This window comes from Anthonomus grandis, chromosome 1 (genome assembly GCF_022605725.1).
Source record: "Anthonomus grandis grandis chromosome 1, icAntGran1.3, whole genome shotgun sequence".
Lineage (NCBI taxonomy): Eukaryota > Metazoa > Arthropoda > Insecta > Coleoptera > Curculionidae > Anthonomus > Anthonomus grandis.
Window position 1 is genome coordinate 43,395,287 of NC_065546.1, and position 17,935 is coordinate 43,413,221.

General features: G+C 31.6%; 1 protein-coding gene across 1 annotated transcript in view; it reads right to left on the bottom strand.

The window, feature by feature from the left end:
- Nucleotides 1-3,208: 3,208 nt before the first annotated feature.
- Nucleotides 3,209-17,935, bottom strand: part of LOC126738049 (chromosome-associated kinesin KIF4-like) — a 50,755-nt gene continuing 36,028 nt past the window's right edge. Inside the window, exons 13-22 of the mRNA XM_050443223.1 lie at nt 16,831-16,982; nt 13,333-13,474; nt 12,561-12,691; nt 11,257-11,352; nt 11,050-11,124; nt 10,569-10,710; nt 4,924-5,114; nt 4,774-4,859; nt 4,604-4,690; nt 3,209-3,624 (exon numbers count right to left, since the gene is read on the bottom strand). Of these exons, the coding sequence (XP_050299180.1) occupies nt 3,552-3,624; nt 4,604-4,690; nt 4,774-4,859; nt 4,924-5,114; nt 10,569-10,710; nt 11,050-11,124; nt 11,257-11,352; nt 12,561-12,691; nt 13,333-13,474; nt 16,831-16,982 (1,175 nt within the window). The 3' untranslated portion in view covers nt 3,209-3,551. The remainder of the gene's footprint in view (nt 3,625-4,603; nt 4,691-4,773; nt 4,860-4,923; nt 5,115-10,568; nt 10,711-11,049; nt 11,125-11,256; nt 11,353-12,560; nt 12,692-13,332; nt 13,475-16,830; nt 16,983-17,935) is intronic.

Genomic DNA, 17,935 nt, shown 5'->3' on the forward strand with positions numbered 1-17,935 from the left:
ATTACGTTGCATATACAGATACTTTGCAATTTTTCCAAAACTTTTAAGACTATTGTTTATAACAGAATTCTTCCCCAAGTTCAATCAGTACTCTCTATAGATCAGCACGGTTTTATTTCTAAAAGGTCGTGCATCACTAACCTCTGTAATGTGACTCATTTTATTTTTTTCAACCCTCGATAGAAATAAAATAGAATAGGTTGATGTGGTGTATACTGATTTCAGTAAGGCTTTCGATCAGATATATATCATATCATAGCATTCTGCTGGAAAAATTGAACAAGCAATTCAACTTCTCAGAAAGGCTAATTTCGTTGCTTTCGTCATACCTTATTGACCGTCTACAGTTTGTTAAGGTTGAAGGTTGCAGATCTAATACCTTTGTTTCAACTTCTGGAGTCCAACAGGGATCCAATCTCGTCCCACTTCTTTTTATCTTTTATATTAATGATCTTATAGAATGGATTTCCTGCCTTAGACTAACTTATGCTGATGATCTAAAAATATTCTGGTGTATCAATAGTATCCTGGACTGCTTGTTCTTACAGAGTAACTTGGACCTAATTAGGGGGTGGTGCAGTCGAAATCAGTTATGTCTTAACATCTCGAAATGCTGTGTGATCTCCTTTCACCGAACCAAGAATCCTGTTTTGTTTAATTACAATATAGACAATCAAATCCTCTGTAGAAGTACTTTTATTAAAGATCTGGGGGTTGTATTCGACGATAGGCTTACATTTGTGCCACATATTGAACAGACAGTGACCTCCTCGTTGAAACTTCTGGGTTTTGTCATTCGAAATAGCCGACTCTTTAACAACTCAAACTCAATAAAACTATTGTACTTTTCCTTTGTTAGATCAAGACTGGAATACGGTTCCTTGGTGTGGTGTCCTTTCTATGAATGTCATGTTGGCTACATCGAGAGTGTTCAGAGAAGCGTTTTAAAGTTTCTTATGCTTCGTGAGGATGGAATATATCCTGTTAGGGGACATGATCATGATCTGATATTAGGTAGATTTAATCTGCAATCTCTGGCCATGAGGAGAACAATTCATTTTGTATTCTTACGGATTCATTTCATTTTGTCATTCTTACGGAAGTTGGTCAATAATCAAATAAAGTCTCCTCCTCTCTTGAACGATATTCTATTTCATGTACCACGATTTGCTTCTAGAGCAAATATCACTTTTGCTTTAGATCGCGCCAGAACTAACATTAGGTTTTAGGATCCCGTATATCAAATGTGCAGAATTTTTAATTCAGTATCATCAACCTGTGACATATTTGTATGCTCCATAAAGGATCTAGTTTTGTCTCTGACAAACCAACAGTTACCATAATTCCTTTTCTCTTCCTTTTTTCCCTTGTCCCATGAATCCCTTTCTTTGTTCATTCTAATGTTAATTTACATCTCCTTTAATTTTGATGTATACATGATGACACTATAGTAATTTAAGTTTTCCTTATTTTTCTTATTTAATTTATAGTAATTTAACACTTGTTTACATTTTCAAAACATTAATTGTAGATTTTCCTGTAACTGTGCTTTGCCTGTTGGAAATATGCTAAATAAATAAATCTTGTATTATATTATTTCTTTTTTATACAATTCTCTTTATATTGGGTTAAACCCGTCGATAAATAAAAATTTATGACCCTGTGTCACACGACAGTCAGTTCATCGTAAATATATTTTCGTTAGAAGTACGTATATACTCTAAGAGATCAACAATTTTCCATTATCCTGATCATATATTTTAAAAAACTCTTATTGATTTGAATATTGCCAAATTTCCAGCTGAATGCAACTAAAACGGTGCCACTGTTATTCCAGATTCCAGAAATCTTTTTCTTCCTGGACTCATCTCCTCTCTAATTTTAATTATATCGATCAGTTTTAGAATTCTAACTCGTTCCTCGAGTTTTTCTGCATTATCCGTCTATGAACACAAATTACTAGGAACAAGACTTCGATCACATTCCTCATTGTCAAGTTGGAATTTCGTGGGCTTAAAATAGATTTCTAATTAGGAATTCATTAGAAGTTTATCAATTTGAGGCTCTATGTATAATAGAAAAAAAAACAATTAGAATTATCTGATATGTCGATACAGACCAGATTGTGGATGTTTTTGTGACTTCTATTATTGTTACAGTTAAAATAATTGTTTGCAAGGCCTGTCCAGAGAAAAGCATTTGTACATAAGTATTTTTTTTTAATTGGGCAAAAGCAATTTTATTTCTTTTCTTCATTTTCAGGTGCATGGCAATTACGAAGTCATGGGAATCCCAAGAGATATGTGACAGGTGTACCAATGTATCTATGGCGATATTGGATCCGTGGATATGTTATCGCCATACCATGTGATAAGAATAGGATTTGTACAAATAGCAATAGGACAATAGAAAGATTTGTACAAACCTATATACTTTTTATTCTAAAATTGTACAATTTTATTTTTTTTTTTTTTTAATTTTCAGTCATGGAAATAACGGAATCTTAAATACGCATTTCCTGGGAATCCCAAGAGGTATATCACATGAATTCTTCAAATGGATGTATCCGGGGAGAGGACCTCTAAAGGAAAACATTCTTGCTGTAAGATTCTTAATATATTTTTTCATTTATTCCAGGAGGTTTAGCCCATTTGTCAGGATTTTTTTTCTTAGATGACTAGACTCAGCGTTTATCCAGAAAAGTATTTCTATTTTTTTTTAATATTTAATTAGTTTTGAATTGCCTGAATGAGGTAAAAAATTAACTCAACTGCCTGAAATACATAAAAACCACACTGAGGATCTTAAAGAAAATACCCCAGATTTCCCATAAGCATGTAAGCATGCCACAGCATATACTAATAAGCAAACTACAGATTTGATGTATGTTGTAATGCTTCTATATATAGAAATTTTTAAGCATTTTATTTTGGTTACATTTTTCGAGTTACTCATACAAAAACATTTTTGTTCCAGGTTTTTTAAAAAAGACAATGTGAAAAGTGCCTGATTTTTGAGAAAATTTACAAAATGGAATAGAAAAAGAAGGAATAATATGAATATAGACAAAAAAGTCACCACAAATAAAGGAAATTTACCTGAATAAAAAGAGAAAGAAAGATGTGAATCTTGCACTCCTAATACTAAACATCATTCCTGGGGTCTCTTTCGGGTTATTTGCATAAACTATGAATAATATACCAAAATATACAATTTAACATTAGTTATAGATAGTTTTATTCATCCTTATATATTGTCATGCTAAGTAAGTTTTTAAGATAGTATTTGTAGCATAAAATTATAAAACTGCCTTACAATTTATACAAATTTAATTAACGATAAGTACTAAAAACAATTATTATATACAGGATCGCTTTAAGTCAACCATTCTTTCCTTTAAATATACCAGTAGAAATATTATATACACGAATTGGTCTAATAATAAAATAAAAAGAAGTCATTAAAATAAGAAATAAATTACATATACAATGGAGATCCACTAAGGGCTCCGAGGTTCATTCAACACTTAAAATAAAGAAATAATCATCAAATTAGTCGGTTTCTCCCTCGGACGCAAAAATTCTCTTTGGACGCCTTTTCGTTCGTTGTATTTCGGCGTCAATCCTAAAAGAATTAAAAACAAATATTAAAGGAAATAATATTGGTAAAACAACTGGTAAAATTTAGGGCATTTTCAGTCTCCTGCTGATATAAAATCGGTATTTTTAAGATGCCTTATTATACCATAGTGATTATTAATTCCTCAGTAAGATTATAGTAAAAATCGGTTTAAAAATATTCAGAACAAATACTTAAAAAAAAGATATATAGTAAAAATAAATATTAATCCTACAGAATTACCATAAAATATGCCAAATTTAGAGCTACAATAACAAAAGAATCAACGAGAAAAAAAAAACAAAAAATAATACTGATCATAAAATAACCACTTAAAAAAGAAACTAGAAAACACTAAATACAGAGTGTTTCACTAAGCGTGGATCGCGGCTATATCTCCAGAACTGTCAATTATTGGAATTTGTTTTTATATTAAGTATATCTCTCATTTAATTATTGGGTTTCTTCTCAAAAATCTATTTTCAACTAATATAATCAATAACAACTTTTTCCAAATTTCGGAAAGCTTTGAAATCATACTTGCTGGAGAGAGCCTTATACACAGTAAACGACTTTTTTTAATAATTAATGTTATGTAATTTTAAGCACGCTCTTCCTAAACACTGGTAAATTTGTTTATGTTGTTATGATAATGTACATAAATAATATTCGTATATTATGTAAACAAATTAGTAGTTTGCTAATAATGTTTTTGTAAACAACTGCCTTTTGCCGACTTTGTATACAAGTGAATGTATATATATTTTATAGATTTTAAGGAAATGTGACCTAAACAATTTATAAAATTGTTAAGTTTTTTGTATGTTTTGTTGTATTTTTTTATTTTTATATATTTGTATTTTTTGTTTTGTTTTTGTGTATATTTTGTTTGTATAATTTATTTAAATAATAGCTTTGTCGACAAAATTTTAAATTTTATGATAATAAAGCATTGATTGATTGATTGATATATCTAAACACTTACAGGGTATTTGGGGATTGATCAATTGAGGTATTGGGAGTACGCCTTTTGGCTTCAAGGATACGTTTGGTTCGGTAATATGGGGTGGGTCTGGAAAAGGATGAAATTGGAAAAAAGACAGGTTTACTAATACGATAACCTTACATAAATTATAATAATTAAATAATTCCTACCGTGGCCTTTTAAAACTCTTATCCTCCGCTGATGAATTGGCGGCAGTCTCGAATGTACTGTTCCCGGTAGAACCTTCGGAATCCCTCTGAAAAATGACTATTATTAATTGAGTTTCTTTAAATTTATTAATCTCTATTGATTTGGCTTACATTAAAGTTACCAATAGCGGACTCGTTTTCGTTATTTTCTGAGTTTTCCCTGTAGGTGCAGCTCTCGCTGCACTTACAATACTTAGAGCATTTCTTGGAGGTTCGCCTGCAACCGCATCTTCTGGTGCAAGTCAGTTTGCAGGCACACCCACCTTCCGATGATCTTTTTGATGGGCCGGGTTTGCTTTGGTCTGCAAAAAGAGAAATTTCATTTTTTTTTGACTTTTATTTTTTTTTAAACTAGTCTCTAAGCATTTAATTATTTATTAATATTAAGTATATAATTATTATAATCGAAAAACCTCTGTAGCAATTTTCAGTGTTTTTATTGTTCAATGTTGTTTAATGTTTCAACTTTGTAAACGTTTGTCCTACCATAAAATTCATTTTTAGACGCTCTGTATATATTTTTTTAAAACCCCTAAATAGGTATCTAATTATTTTAATCAAAGAAACTCTGTACACATTTCTAGTAGTCTAAGTGTCTTAGTTCTGAATTATGAGCATGGTATTAACATTTTTAAGAAAAAGTTACGTCTTCCCATAAAAGTAATTTGTTACTTTTATTAGGATTGGGCAGGCCAAGTTTTCGTTTAAATTTAAAGTAAACCTGAACAAAAAGCCCCTCCTGGCTCTATGACTGGTCGACCTTATGTAAGTAAGCCATGGGAATTGATTAGTGCTGACTTGGTGGGTCCCGATCAATTCACGGTTACAGATTTATTTTAGTGATCTATTTTTATTCTCCTTATAAACTGAGTAACTTCACATATTGTTAAAGGTATAGAGGAACAAATTTTTATGACTTTGGGTGTACCTAGTTCGATAATAGTAGATAATAGTGTGCAGTTTCGAAGGCGGGAGTTTCTAAATTTAATGTCTAGTTACAAGGTTAAGATCCGTGTTATATCACCCACAAGCCAACCTTACCCAAAGAATAGCTTAGGGTACTCAAGACTCTGTTGCCAAGTTTTGTGGGGGACAATCAGAAATCTTGGTGTTCTGTTCTTCAAAAGGTGGCATGTGCTATTAACGGGAATCTCCTAGTATTATATGAATTTTGGTATAGAGATGTGCTTTAAATTCTTTTCTTGATACACGCTTCTCAAAGGAGTACGTCTCGTTATAACCTCCGACGTAGGGATGTCTAATATATTGTAAGAGAAGAGGTTTATAGAAAGAACTTTACGCTTTCAGATGCCACTCAGTATTTTACGGCATAATTGGCTCCTAAATATCTTGGCCTTTTCATTATTTCTCGTACAGCCTCCCCTTGGACTGAAGGATAAGGATGGAGTGAAACGAGGTACTTGGAATGTTAAAGATCTTAAGCCAAATTTGTCTAAAGAGGCATAAGTTTATTAAAATAATTTCGGGAAAATTGTTTTAATTTATTATTGGTAAATAAATTTATAAATTTAATAGTGAACTACATGTTTCTGATAATGTTTTGAGTACCTATTAAATTGTTTGAGGCATGTATATAATAAGTAAATATAATTCAACCATATATACTGATTGAATTATATATGATTACTAATAGGATACAACTTACTAATAGTGGCATCTTTGTATTGTTAAAAGGATAATACCTACAATTTTAATAAGTACGCTAAAGAATTCTGTTTTGGGCGAGAGCTTTCCAAATACTTTTGCTAGTTTCTGCGACCGGTAATCCAACTCCATATTGCTAACTTGGTGGTACGGTTTTTCAATGGTGAAGTACCAATCTATTTTCACTTAAATAAAATGGTAATAAATTGGTAAATTCAGTAAAATTCTGAATTAGATGTTTTTGAAAAGTGTTAGATTACCTGAGTAGCTTTTTATCTAAACACATCAGATAGGAGATTCGTGCCCAGATTCCTTGGTCGAGTTCTCTAATTAAATCGAATTTCTTTAACTAAATTTCGATTAATCAGACACTTTTGGTCTTCTTTTTGGGTTATAATATCGAATATAGAAATAGAATATTAGGTTATATAGTAAAAGCCTAAGAGTAAATTTTGAAACTATATTTTGTTGTATTACGACCTTCTTCTCCCTTCCGAGCAAAGTCTAGAGTAGCAGTGTACGAGAAGCTCTTTTGGGGACTATTTGACCATGACCAGAATCAATGTTTTTCAAAAATTCCTTTTATTTCCACCCTTTGCGATTGTAACCACACCTGCAGGGCTGTTGAGGAATACTGACCGGGTTTGAAGAATTTTGCGGATAAGCTGCATAAACATTTTACTGAACTTGTATGAAATTAACCCCTTATGACAGAATTAATTAATTATTAAGTGCTGAGATTAACTGTTAAATTGGTATTGAATAATTTTGACTACAGGTGGTTCATAATATTTTTCTTTACAAGTTTTAAGTTGAATAATTTTTAGATTTTATGCAAGTTTATTAGATTACTTAGTATTATTGGGACAAAAGGGTACCGCATCAAGCTGCTAGGCTCACGTGATCACGTCGGTGTAATTTGAATTTTATTAAATTTATGATATATTATTAATATAGTTATTATTATTTTGTTTGGGTTAACATTTTGCTTTATTTCGATTACCTTCATTAAGTGCGGGGTTTATTGAAGAACTATATAAGTTTTCTGGTTTAAGTCGCCATAAATCAGTGTCGCCGATTCCACCTCTTGGAGTAAACAAATTTAATTTTTCAAAATTTAACATTAAAAAAAATATACATATACGAGTATATTTGCTAATGAGCTACCAAGACATTTTTGCTACACCATTTGGCATCCCCAACTTATAGTGACTTAGCGGTTAGAACATAAGTTAAATATTTCTGAATCTCGTAATTGATGAGATTTTTGAAATAATACAGAAAATAAATAATAATGAATTAATAGTGGAATTGATGTCATTTTGTTATATTTAAAAACGTGCTTGAACTTGGAAAAGAACGAACTTAGTCTTGGTATGCTACTATAGGTTTATTAAAAGTCTGATGACTACCTGGACAGAAAACTACTTATTTTTAAAGCAGAAAAATATGGGATTACGTTCAATTCGCTTGAAACCTATATGAATAATTGAATGCAGATAGATAGAAATAGAAATAGCACAATCTTGCTCATAATTTTTGTAAATGACCTATATCTGGTATTACTCCTAAGTTAGCATATAATAAAATATGCTAACGATACAAACTTAATTATTGGCTGTACATTTCTGGAAGAACTGATAGTAAAAGCTAAAGAATTTTTGGATAGTTTCGTATTGGTGTTATACAAGTAAATTAATTTTAATTAATGAAAAAACAAGTTTTCTTCTATTTAGAACAATAAAAAATGATCAGACCAGCACAAATAGATTTTGATAATAACACATATGATATATTGGCAAAGATTTAAGCATTATGACTGTGTATGGGATTTATATATACAAAAGTTAATTGTTTTTATGTTTCAAAATTAAAATGGATTTTACCGAAACACCACCTTTATATATGGTATCTTGGTGATTTTAATATTACACGCATGACTTTCAAACTGATTTAAAGGATATTCCACTTTCTTTAATATACAAGTAGAAATCCACTGATGATAAGGTTGATTTTTTAAATAATAAATTGCATACATCTCTTAAGACAACTATTTTACGCAAAGTTTGGAATTCATCATGTCTAACTGTGAGACTATAAAACTTTCATAGAAATTCAGCGCTTAAATAGTTTAGGACTTAGAAACTATAAGCAACTTAGAAACGATACTACTGCAGCGATTAAAGCAGAAAACTGAAACTATAAATATAAGGATAAATTAAACGAATTAAATAAATTATTACCATCTAAGCAAAAACAAATACCAGAAGATTGATGAGTAAAATAAATATTTTATTTTATAGTAAAGTCAATAGTTAGATTTTAAAATAATAATCCTCTAACAATATTAAAGAAGTTTTACTACTCAATTATAGCGATATTTGTAAAATTCAACTAAATATTAGTTCAAAGACTTTTGGAGTGGATAACATTAATTAAACTTATAATAGTTAAACTCTGTTGTCCTTATATTCTGCACATAGAGTGTATAATTAAAAACTACTTCCTTAAAAGTCGGAAGCAAGCATTTGTGGTGCCGCTACCTAAAATGGACAATCCAACTAGTTTTGATGTAATAGCGTCCTGCTAACCTTTTTAAAAATTCTTGAGCGTATTCTTGACTCTCAAATACGCAAATTTCTTAATGAAAATAATATTTTACCACCCAAACAATCAGGGTCTAGAAAGAATTACAGTTATACCTCTGCAATGTCTGACATATTAAGAGCCCGTGATAATAATAGAATTACGGCATTGGTCTTCGTGAAGTCTTCAAGTAGACTTTTGATTTCCTGAGTCCATTACATTTAGTCCAATTTTGAGTTTGTCGGGTTTTTTCTAACGGTACCATTGATTTAATCAACTTCTACTTAAATAATCGAACACAGCGCGTTAAAATAGAAACCAGTATTTCTGATCCTTTAATAATACAAAATGGGATGCCTCAGGGTAGTAACTAAAACAGAAAAAGGAACAGATCCAAAGAATTTACTTAAGTACACCTAAACTATATAGATTTCCATCTAATACACGTTAACTTACGTATTTTGTAGTTGATTTAGATTAGTATAAAATATATCAAAGTGGGTTCTTTTAAATATTTGGTTACACATCAGTAGCATTCTACTTATACATGAACAAGTTGTGAAGGTTTATTCTAAAGAAATCTTAAATTGATCTTAGGGGCAATTATATGTATGTACTGGACTAAATCAAAATCTTTATATTTAACATTAAAGTCTGTAAAGTTGGATATGCGTTATTTTTTGTGAGATAGAGGTATTTCAGGAACGTCTTTTGTACTTTTTCTTCTAGTGTTCAACTTAAATGCCTTGCTATTTTTGACTATAAACCCTAAAAATTTGTCAGCTTTATTGACCATGTTTGTGTAGTTACGTAAAGGTTACCTCCAGATGCTTAATTTCGGTCTTAGTTTAAGCTCTAGGTTAAACCCATTAATATTTTAGTCATGTTTAAATGATATTTATATTTCGGGTAAAAGTCATGACAGAGCATTTAGATACATTTACCGACATGTCTTTCTGTCGTAAAATGCAATTTTGAAGATTGGTAACCAATAAAAATAATTTTTTAGACTCTCTGTATATTTAAAAAAGGAAACTCCTTAAATAAGTGTCTTGGTTTTTGGACTATGAGCGTGTTTTTATTTTTTTTTCTGGAATTAAAAAACCCTTAAATTGGTGTCTAATTATTTTAATTGAAAAACCTCCGTACAAATATTCAGGTCTATAAGTGTCTTTGTTTCTATTTATAAGCATCTCAATAAAATTAAAAAAAAAACTTCCTTCCACAAAAGTCATTTTTTAGACTTCCTCTATATTTGTTTGATAAACCCTTAACGAGGTCTAATAATTTTAATCGAAGAAACTCTATGCAAATTTTTTTCTAAGGTTTCTAAATTATGAGCATATTAATAAAATTTATTTTTGTCTTTTCTAGATTTCCTTCGGCAGTGCTGGCAGTGACTTTGCTAAATTTGTAAACAAAATTGGCTCCTAAAATGATTTTTTTGGACTCCTCCTAATACGGACGATGATAAGCAATTTCATTTTAAATAATAAAAAACTTACCGGGATCTATATTGTTTAAAAGGGTGGCCTTTAGCAAAGGTTTCGTGTCGATAACCCGTTTCCCCAAAGGAGTCCTACGCCAATCTGGATCCCTTTTAGGATCGTCGAAATCGAATACGTCCACAGTATCATTTAAAATGTCCTGAAATGCGTAAAAAATTAAATTGGAAATACAGATTATATAATATAAGCAGTATGGATTTATAGAAATCTATAATGATTTAGCATAAAGGAAATTCAAATTTAAGGCAATAAATATATATTCCAAAGAAAAAGTTATATACTTAGAAAACTGCATAAAAAATTTAAGTTTTTAGGGTTTTTAATTGGTTAGAATATTACCAAAATTAAGCTTGAAGTACACTTTTTTTGGCTCTTTTCTAAATATTTCCAACCCTCTTAGGTTCAAGAACTGAGAAAACTTTACATAGAGAATAAATGATACGACTACGGCTTTTTAAATAAAAATAAAAATATTTACCGGAGTCTTAAATTGGTCATCTCCATTAACTGCAGCTTGTCGCTTCTCAGGTGTCTTACAATTATCGTTTGCCTCCTAAAATATATGGTATAACACAAGTAAAACTTATAGTCAATAAAAAAAGTCTTTAAAGAAATTTCAGAAAACTGTCCTTAATTTTTCCATATTATAGTATTATTGTTTAATAAAAAAAATCTCTTTTAATACCTGTGAGATCATTTCATCACTATTCTGTTCTTCAGAAGTATTTTCCTCTTTGATTTTCCCTTTCTTTTGTAGTAACTGGGCACTCTTCGCGGCTTTCTGAAAAAAATTAGTTAAATTTTAGCGACCAAAAGTGTATTCAGACAAAATAAGTCTCTCTTGAACCCATTCGATAAATTGCCAAGAAAAAATAATACAAAAACAACCAAAAATCGCCGACAAAAGGCACTTAGCAAAGGGCATAGGTCAAGTGAATTTTTTGTTGAAAAAGTTAAAAGAAATTATATTTCATAAATCGTTAAGAAGTAAGTTAAAAAAAAAAGGTTATTAGGAATAGACAGGACCATTATACACAGGTGTCTGCATAAAGAATTATTTTAGGTAAATGGACAAAAAATTAGATTTTAAATTAAAAATATAGATAATAGTGTTTTAGAATTATTATATCAAAAATTAGTGAAAGATAGAGATCTCACTGTACTCATTGATTGTGACAAATTATTAATTATATACTATGTAACCCGTTCTTATCCCTTGCAAGCATAAGTTACCTATGCTTCTGGGTAATTAATTAGGAAGTTTATACTATAAGAAATAATTGTGTAAATTGACAAATAAACATTATTTATTTATTATTAGGAAAGAAGCAGAAATAACAAGAAAAAAGCCACAACAAGCAACTGGAGGATCCTACAGAATTTTTGACGTACATTAAGAGACTTCAATTAGGAATTTCTCTTTCGCAAATAAAAAGTTATTTTTGTGGAAATAAAATAATCAATAAATCAAAAATCAATTTTTTAAACTAGACTTTCTTCTCATGTTATTTAATGATTTTAACTGTGTAACCTACTCTTCTAATCATTTACCATTTAGACCCAATGCAAACTGTTTTTGTGTAAACACCTTTAACCTGAAAACCAAAATCTCAATGCAGGCAAATTTAATTGTTTCTACTTTGAAACGTGATTATTCGGAATCCTCTAGACAAACAGCAACAAAGTAGGATACCACTAAAAAAACTTGACTTTTATCCCAATTTAAGATTCTAAGAATGAGATCTATCCCCCTATGGGGTTGCAACAAGAAAGGGTGTCCGCCTTACAAATAATGATAAGCAATGAGTTTTTTTTTAAATATTTCTAACTGCGAAACCAGATGTTAAGCGTGGGAAGTTTTCAAATTAACACCCGATTTAACAGTTTACACTTGATAACGGATAGAGATACTTCTCGACCGAAACGTCGTCGTGCTAAATTTAAAATAAAGACAATGGAAGTTCTAAAATTTGATTTTACTATTATTACCTTGATTTCCTCCAATTTCACCTTGAGCTTTTGATTTTCCTCCTGGGTTTCTTCCAGAAGGGATTGCTGATAGTGAATTTGTTCGTTTTGTATTTGGAGTCGATGCATCAGTTCCGATTCCGGAGCAACATCTAGAACGTAAAAGTTTTATATGAATCATAAAGTTGTAGATTTTGACGGGAATCAAAAATATTTAAAAATATATTTAGGTTATCCTAAATAATCTCTAATTACCAAAATGAAATTAAATCGGAATACTAGGTAAAATTAATAAAGTTAAGTACCTGTATTTTCTTAAAATTCAATAAATAAAAAATGTAAAAAATCATTTAGCATTATCGTAAACAAACTCTAAGAACTAAATTTGGTAATGAAAAACATGTAAAAAGGCTGAAGAGGGTAACTGAAAAAATGTGGCCTTAAAAAAGGTAAAGGTAAGTTTTTTAGCCTAAGAGGCTACTGTTCAAAAAAGCAAGTTGAGGGCTATTTATTGTTTAGAAGGGAAAATTTTTCCAACAACAAGACCGGCTCATTTATTAATTAGTTATGAAGACGAACTAAAATCTTTGAAGCGGGACATATACTTTTCACTTTCAAAGCTTTAAATGACCTCCTTCGTGATTAAAGGTCTAGTGATACACTAACATGTGAATTATAAAAAATACATCACAGTGCTTATATAAATAACTAGCATCATAAAACAAATTATTATACAAAGAAACACAATACATATAACTAAAATAATATTTTAACACAGTTGTTTATTACTTACTTTTATTTTCGATTCCGCGCAATTGCATCAGCAACAATCCGACGGTTTCCTGATGTCTTTTTTCTTGATCCGCCATCTTTTCAGCGAAATGATCTTCTAAATGATGCATTTCTTTGGACATTTCTTCTAGTTTCTTGTTAAACTAAGAGAAAAAAGGTGTTTCAATTTACTAATATTAGTAATTTCTAAGGGTATTCCATTGATGAAAGCACATTCTTTGTAAAATCCAATTCTACAATCTAGGGCTATAAAAATGTATTAATAGGATCAAAGGGTAAACATTAAGGTAGAGCAAATTTCTTTTTGATTTAAAAATGCCTATATGCGGAAAAGTTGCCTTTTGTTTGTACGAAGATTTGTACGATGTAGGCAGCCTTTGATTGCCCAACTGACCTTGAAAATTGAACCTTAACAGAAGAGCATATTGTACTAGTAGCGAAACCAGGACCCATGAATTTTGGTCAAGGAAGTCCCGGTTCTCGTGATGCGACAAATATTCAAAGAAGCATTTTAGAATTCCTGAAGAAAGACATGGATCTTTCTAAAGTTCAGGGTATTGGATGTGATGGTACACTAGCCAATACTGGTATAAAAAATGAAATATTGAGACAAATTGAAGTTTCTCTTTTACAATTGTTCGTTTGTTTGTTACATGCAAACGAACTTCATTTGCGTCATTTACTGCATAATTTAGATGGCAGTACTACTGGGCCTAAAAGATATAGCGGCAAAATAGAAAAACATTTGGAAAACTGTGAAAAAATGCCCATTAAAAAATTTGAAAAAATCGAAACTACTTTGCCTGGAATTACTCCAAGACAGTAATACCTTTATGAAATCTGTACTGCAATTTCCACAGGAAACATTTGGTTAAATTTGTCGCAGAGGCAACCAGGGAAATTGAATTATTCCAGGTGGTAACCTAGCCAATCGGATTTTCAGATTATATATTGCAACCGAGAACCCATCAACACATCTTAAAATTTTAATGCAACATACGAGGGTGGTTCAAATATGATCGAGACAAATGCTCTGACACGTTTATTGGCTATCGGAAAAATGTACAAAAATGAACAGTTTTTCTAGGTACTTTCCCTTACTAGTTACACATTTTGTTCACCTTTTCAAAAGCTTTTTAATGGCAGTATCGAAGGATTTCTTGGGCAACTCGGACAGCCATGTGCGCACAAACTCCTCTACTTCGTCGTCGGTATTGAGTTTCTGACCTCCGAGGGTTTTTTTCAGTGGTCCAAACATGTGGTAGTCGCTGGGTGTTAAATCCGGACTGTAAAGGTTGTGTAAGTACCTCCCACCTTAATTTGGGTAATGTATGGAGCGTGAGACGCGGGGTATGAGGGCGCGTTATTCTGGAGAAGAATCGCAGTTCCTGCTGGAATGATCCTCCGTTTCGAACAATAAGCAGGTTCCACATGTGTTTCAGAAGGTTAGTATGCAGCAGCAGAGTAGTATGCAGCATAGATAGCACGTTGGGTTCGCAGGAAGTTGTGCGCGTCGAATATTGTCTGGTGTGATGATGGTTCGCGGTTGAAGGTCATGAGGCTTATTCTCAATGGTTTCGCGGTCATCCTTAAATGCTTTGGACCATTTAATCACATCAGCGTTACTGAGGCACTCACTATCGAACTGGTTTTGGAAAAACGATAAATTTTTCGTATTTTAAACGTCCTACCACACTAAAAAACGAAAGACAATACGTTGCGCAACACGGTGGTCGGCACTGATCACTCATGGGCGTTATCACATGCCTGAAACATGCGCTCCTAACGAAAACTATGCCAGACTGTTCATAAGGGACCCAGCTATCACATACTCCACCCACGACCTTCCAAATATACATGCGCGCTATTTATAGCATTTATCTCCATCATATTATCTGAACCGCCCTCTAAACCTTACTGTAGGTTGGCAGCAAGCATATTTTTGGAATTATTAAAGAATCCAGATTTTAATCAACAGAAATTAAAAATATTAGTGATCCTGTGGTTCACAGAAACGAGTACTTTGCTCACCCAGAAAACATGTTGTTAGATATGCTCTCTGATAGTAGAAAAACAAGATAATTAGGTTTGAGAAGACTGCAAAAATGTAGACAACACAAACTATTAGGTCTAAAAGTACGTGAATTTAGAATACCCTTACTAAATTTCAAGGTCACAGACTACATTCACTTAATTGATTCGCAATCAGTAACACTTACTGAGCCTCCCCTTACAGTGTCAACTTCCAAAAGCAGTCTTATGAAACTGATCTTAGAAGTTCCAAGTGAAATTGACATTTTAAAGTTTCCATGCCATTCACAAGCAGTGGTACAGCTGCGTCAAATTGGTAACTGAAGCATCAACTGCAGTCTGTGGCTTTGATGCACGTTGCCAATATTTAAAACAAAAAATCAATATTATAAAGTTTTAGAGAAATAAGAAAATTATGAGCATATACGTGTTTCATAATTAGTAGGACAAACTTGGAGGGGTTGTAGTCTCAAAATAAGCAAGTTTGCGCCATATAACAATATCCGAAAACGATTAGGTTTTGAGATACAGGGTGATAACATTTTAAGAAAACATCTTATTTTTCATGATAAATTTGACATACCGGTAGATATTTTTCTAAAAATTTTTAGGAAGTTTCTTTAGTTATTTAGGTATGTTCTGCAGTTATTTCGGCCTAGAACCTAGTGAACTCTTTAAAAAAATGGTACGCCACTGTTATTTCTTAAAATAAAAAATATTTTTCAAATTTCGCCTCTTGGCTTTGTTTTCTTCGACGTACCGTTTTCGCATAAAAAATAAAATCCATTGTTCTAAATTTATTTCTCACTAAAATTTAAATTATTTATTTTCATCCGTCTAATCATATTTACGGTATTTATTACAGGGAAAAAATGACTTGTTTTTAATGCGCAATTCGGTACCATAAAGTGAATTTTTGCCATTGTTAAAAATAAATTAAAAATAAGATTTTTTCTTAAAATTTTATCACCCTGTATCTCAAAACCTAATCGTTTTCGGATATTGTTATATGGCGCAAACTTGCTTATCTTGAGGCCCTCTACAATCCCTCCAAGTTTGTCCCATTAATTATGAAACACCCTGTATAGTGTAATGCGAGCGGGTGGTTGGTTGGAACTCGATGTGTAGCCACCTCCACTGGTGAGTTCTGGGTTATTTTCTTTTAAAAATATAGCTTCAATAAAATTTTTAAATGAAATAAGCAAAGAATTACCTAGAAATTTGGAAAAATGTTGATATATTAATGCCTCGTTGGGCAGCCAAAGATAGTCATAGTCATAAAAAACCTAGATTTTGCGCAGTAATCAGCGGTTTAAAAAGGCAACTTTTCCGAATATAGGCATTGCCATATCTTCGAAACAAAAAAAAATCGGCCATTTTCACTCCACACTAATAAACATAACTATATAATTTTTCAGATTATTCAATTCAATTGTACAAAAAATCATAGAACCAACCCAAGACTTACCCCCTTTTGTGATTCCTGCATCTCGGTAAGTTCTCTCCTCGCCTGTACTTTCTCTTTATGGCATTCCACTGACAGCTCGAATAACGATTTAAGAGCGAATTTAGCCTCCACCATGGACTGGATCACATCGAACCTCGTTTTTGATTTGTTGTCTAAATTAAATGTTGATTTATTCTTTGTTTTTCGCAAATAACATTTTAGGCTACATAATTATCAAGGATGATAGCCCTCTGATTTCAATTGCTAGTGCATTGCAAAAAATACAGTACAACTAAATAATTAATTATTATATTGACTCGAGTTATTTAATATCTCAAATACCTTTCTATATAGGACCTCAGCGAAATTGTCGAAATTTTTATTTGTTTCTAGCCTGTCTGTATAGAACCAATGTAGTAAAGAATTCGCCGTTAAGTCATATACAGGGTGTCTCTAAAAGGTCCATAAAAGATCGTAGGACATATTCCTGAGGTCAAAAAACCTAGAGGATTTTTGGTATGAGGAACTCGAAAATGGGCATCTTTTTACTGTGGCCAATCGAGGGCACTCCATACTGCACTGTTGATGGTGTAAAATGGCCATAACTTTTTTGCAAGTGTGGTTTTTATTTTATTTTTTGTAAAGGAAACAATTTCCCTAACGTTTTTGAGTAAAAAAGGCACTCTCGTTAGAACCGGCTAAAATTACCCGTTACCAAGACATTTCGTGTTTTTAGTCTTTAATGTCGCACCGAAATTAACAAAAAAATTATTTAAGGTATTTGCTTTAGTAATGAAATTCAGTCAGTAAATAGTGCCAAATGATTTTTTTGAAGTAATAATAAACAAATATTTTTATATTTTTGTAAAGAATTTTCGTTATCACCGATATGTTCGGAAGAATTTGCCAGTGTGAAAATAAATGAGATGTTTTAAGCATGTTAGTAAAAATTAAATTTCTAATTTGTTAAAAAGGCTGAAAGATACAGTTTTGCAAAAATGACGGATATATGGGCAAAGATTTCCAAATCGGCGTATACCAAATCATCAAACATTTGCTGCTATTGAGAGACTTCACGAAATCAGTAGTGTTACTCCTGTAACTGTCAATTATGGATGGCACCGTA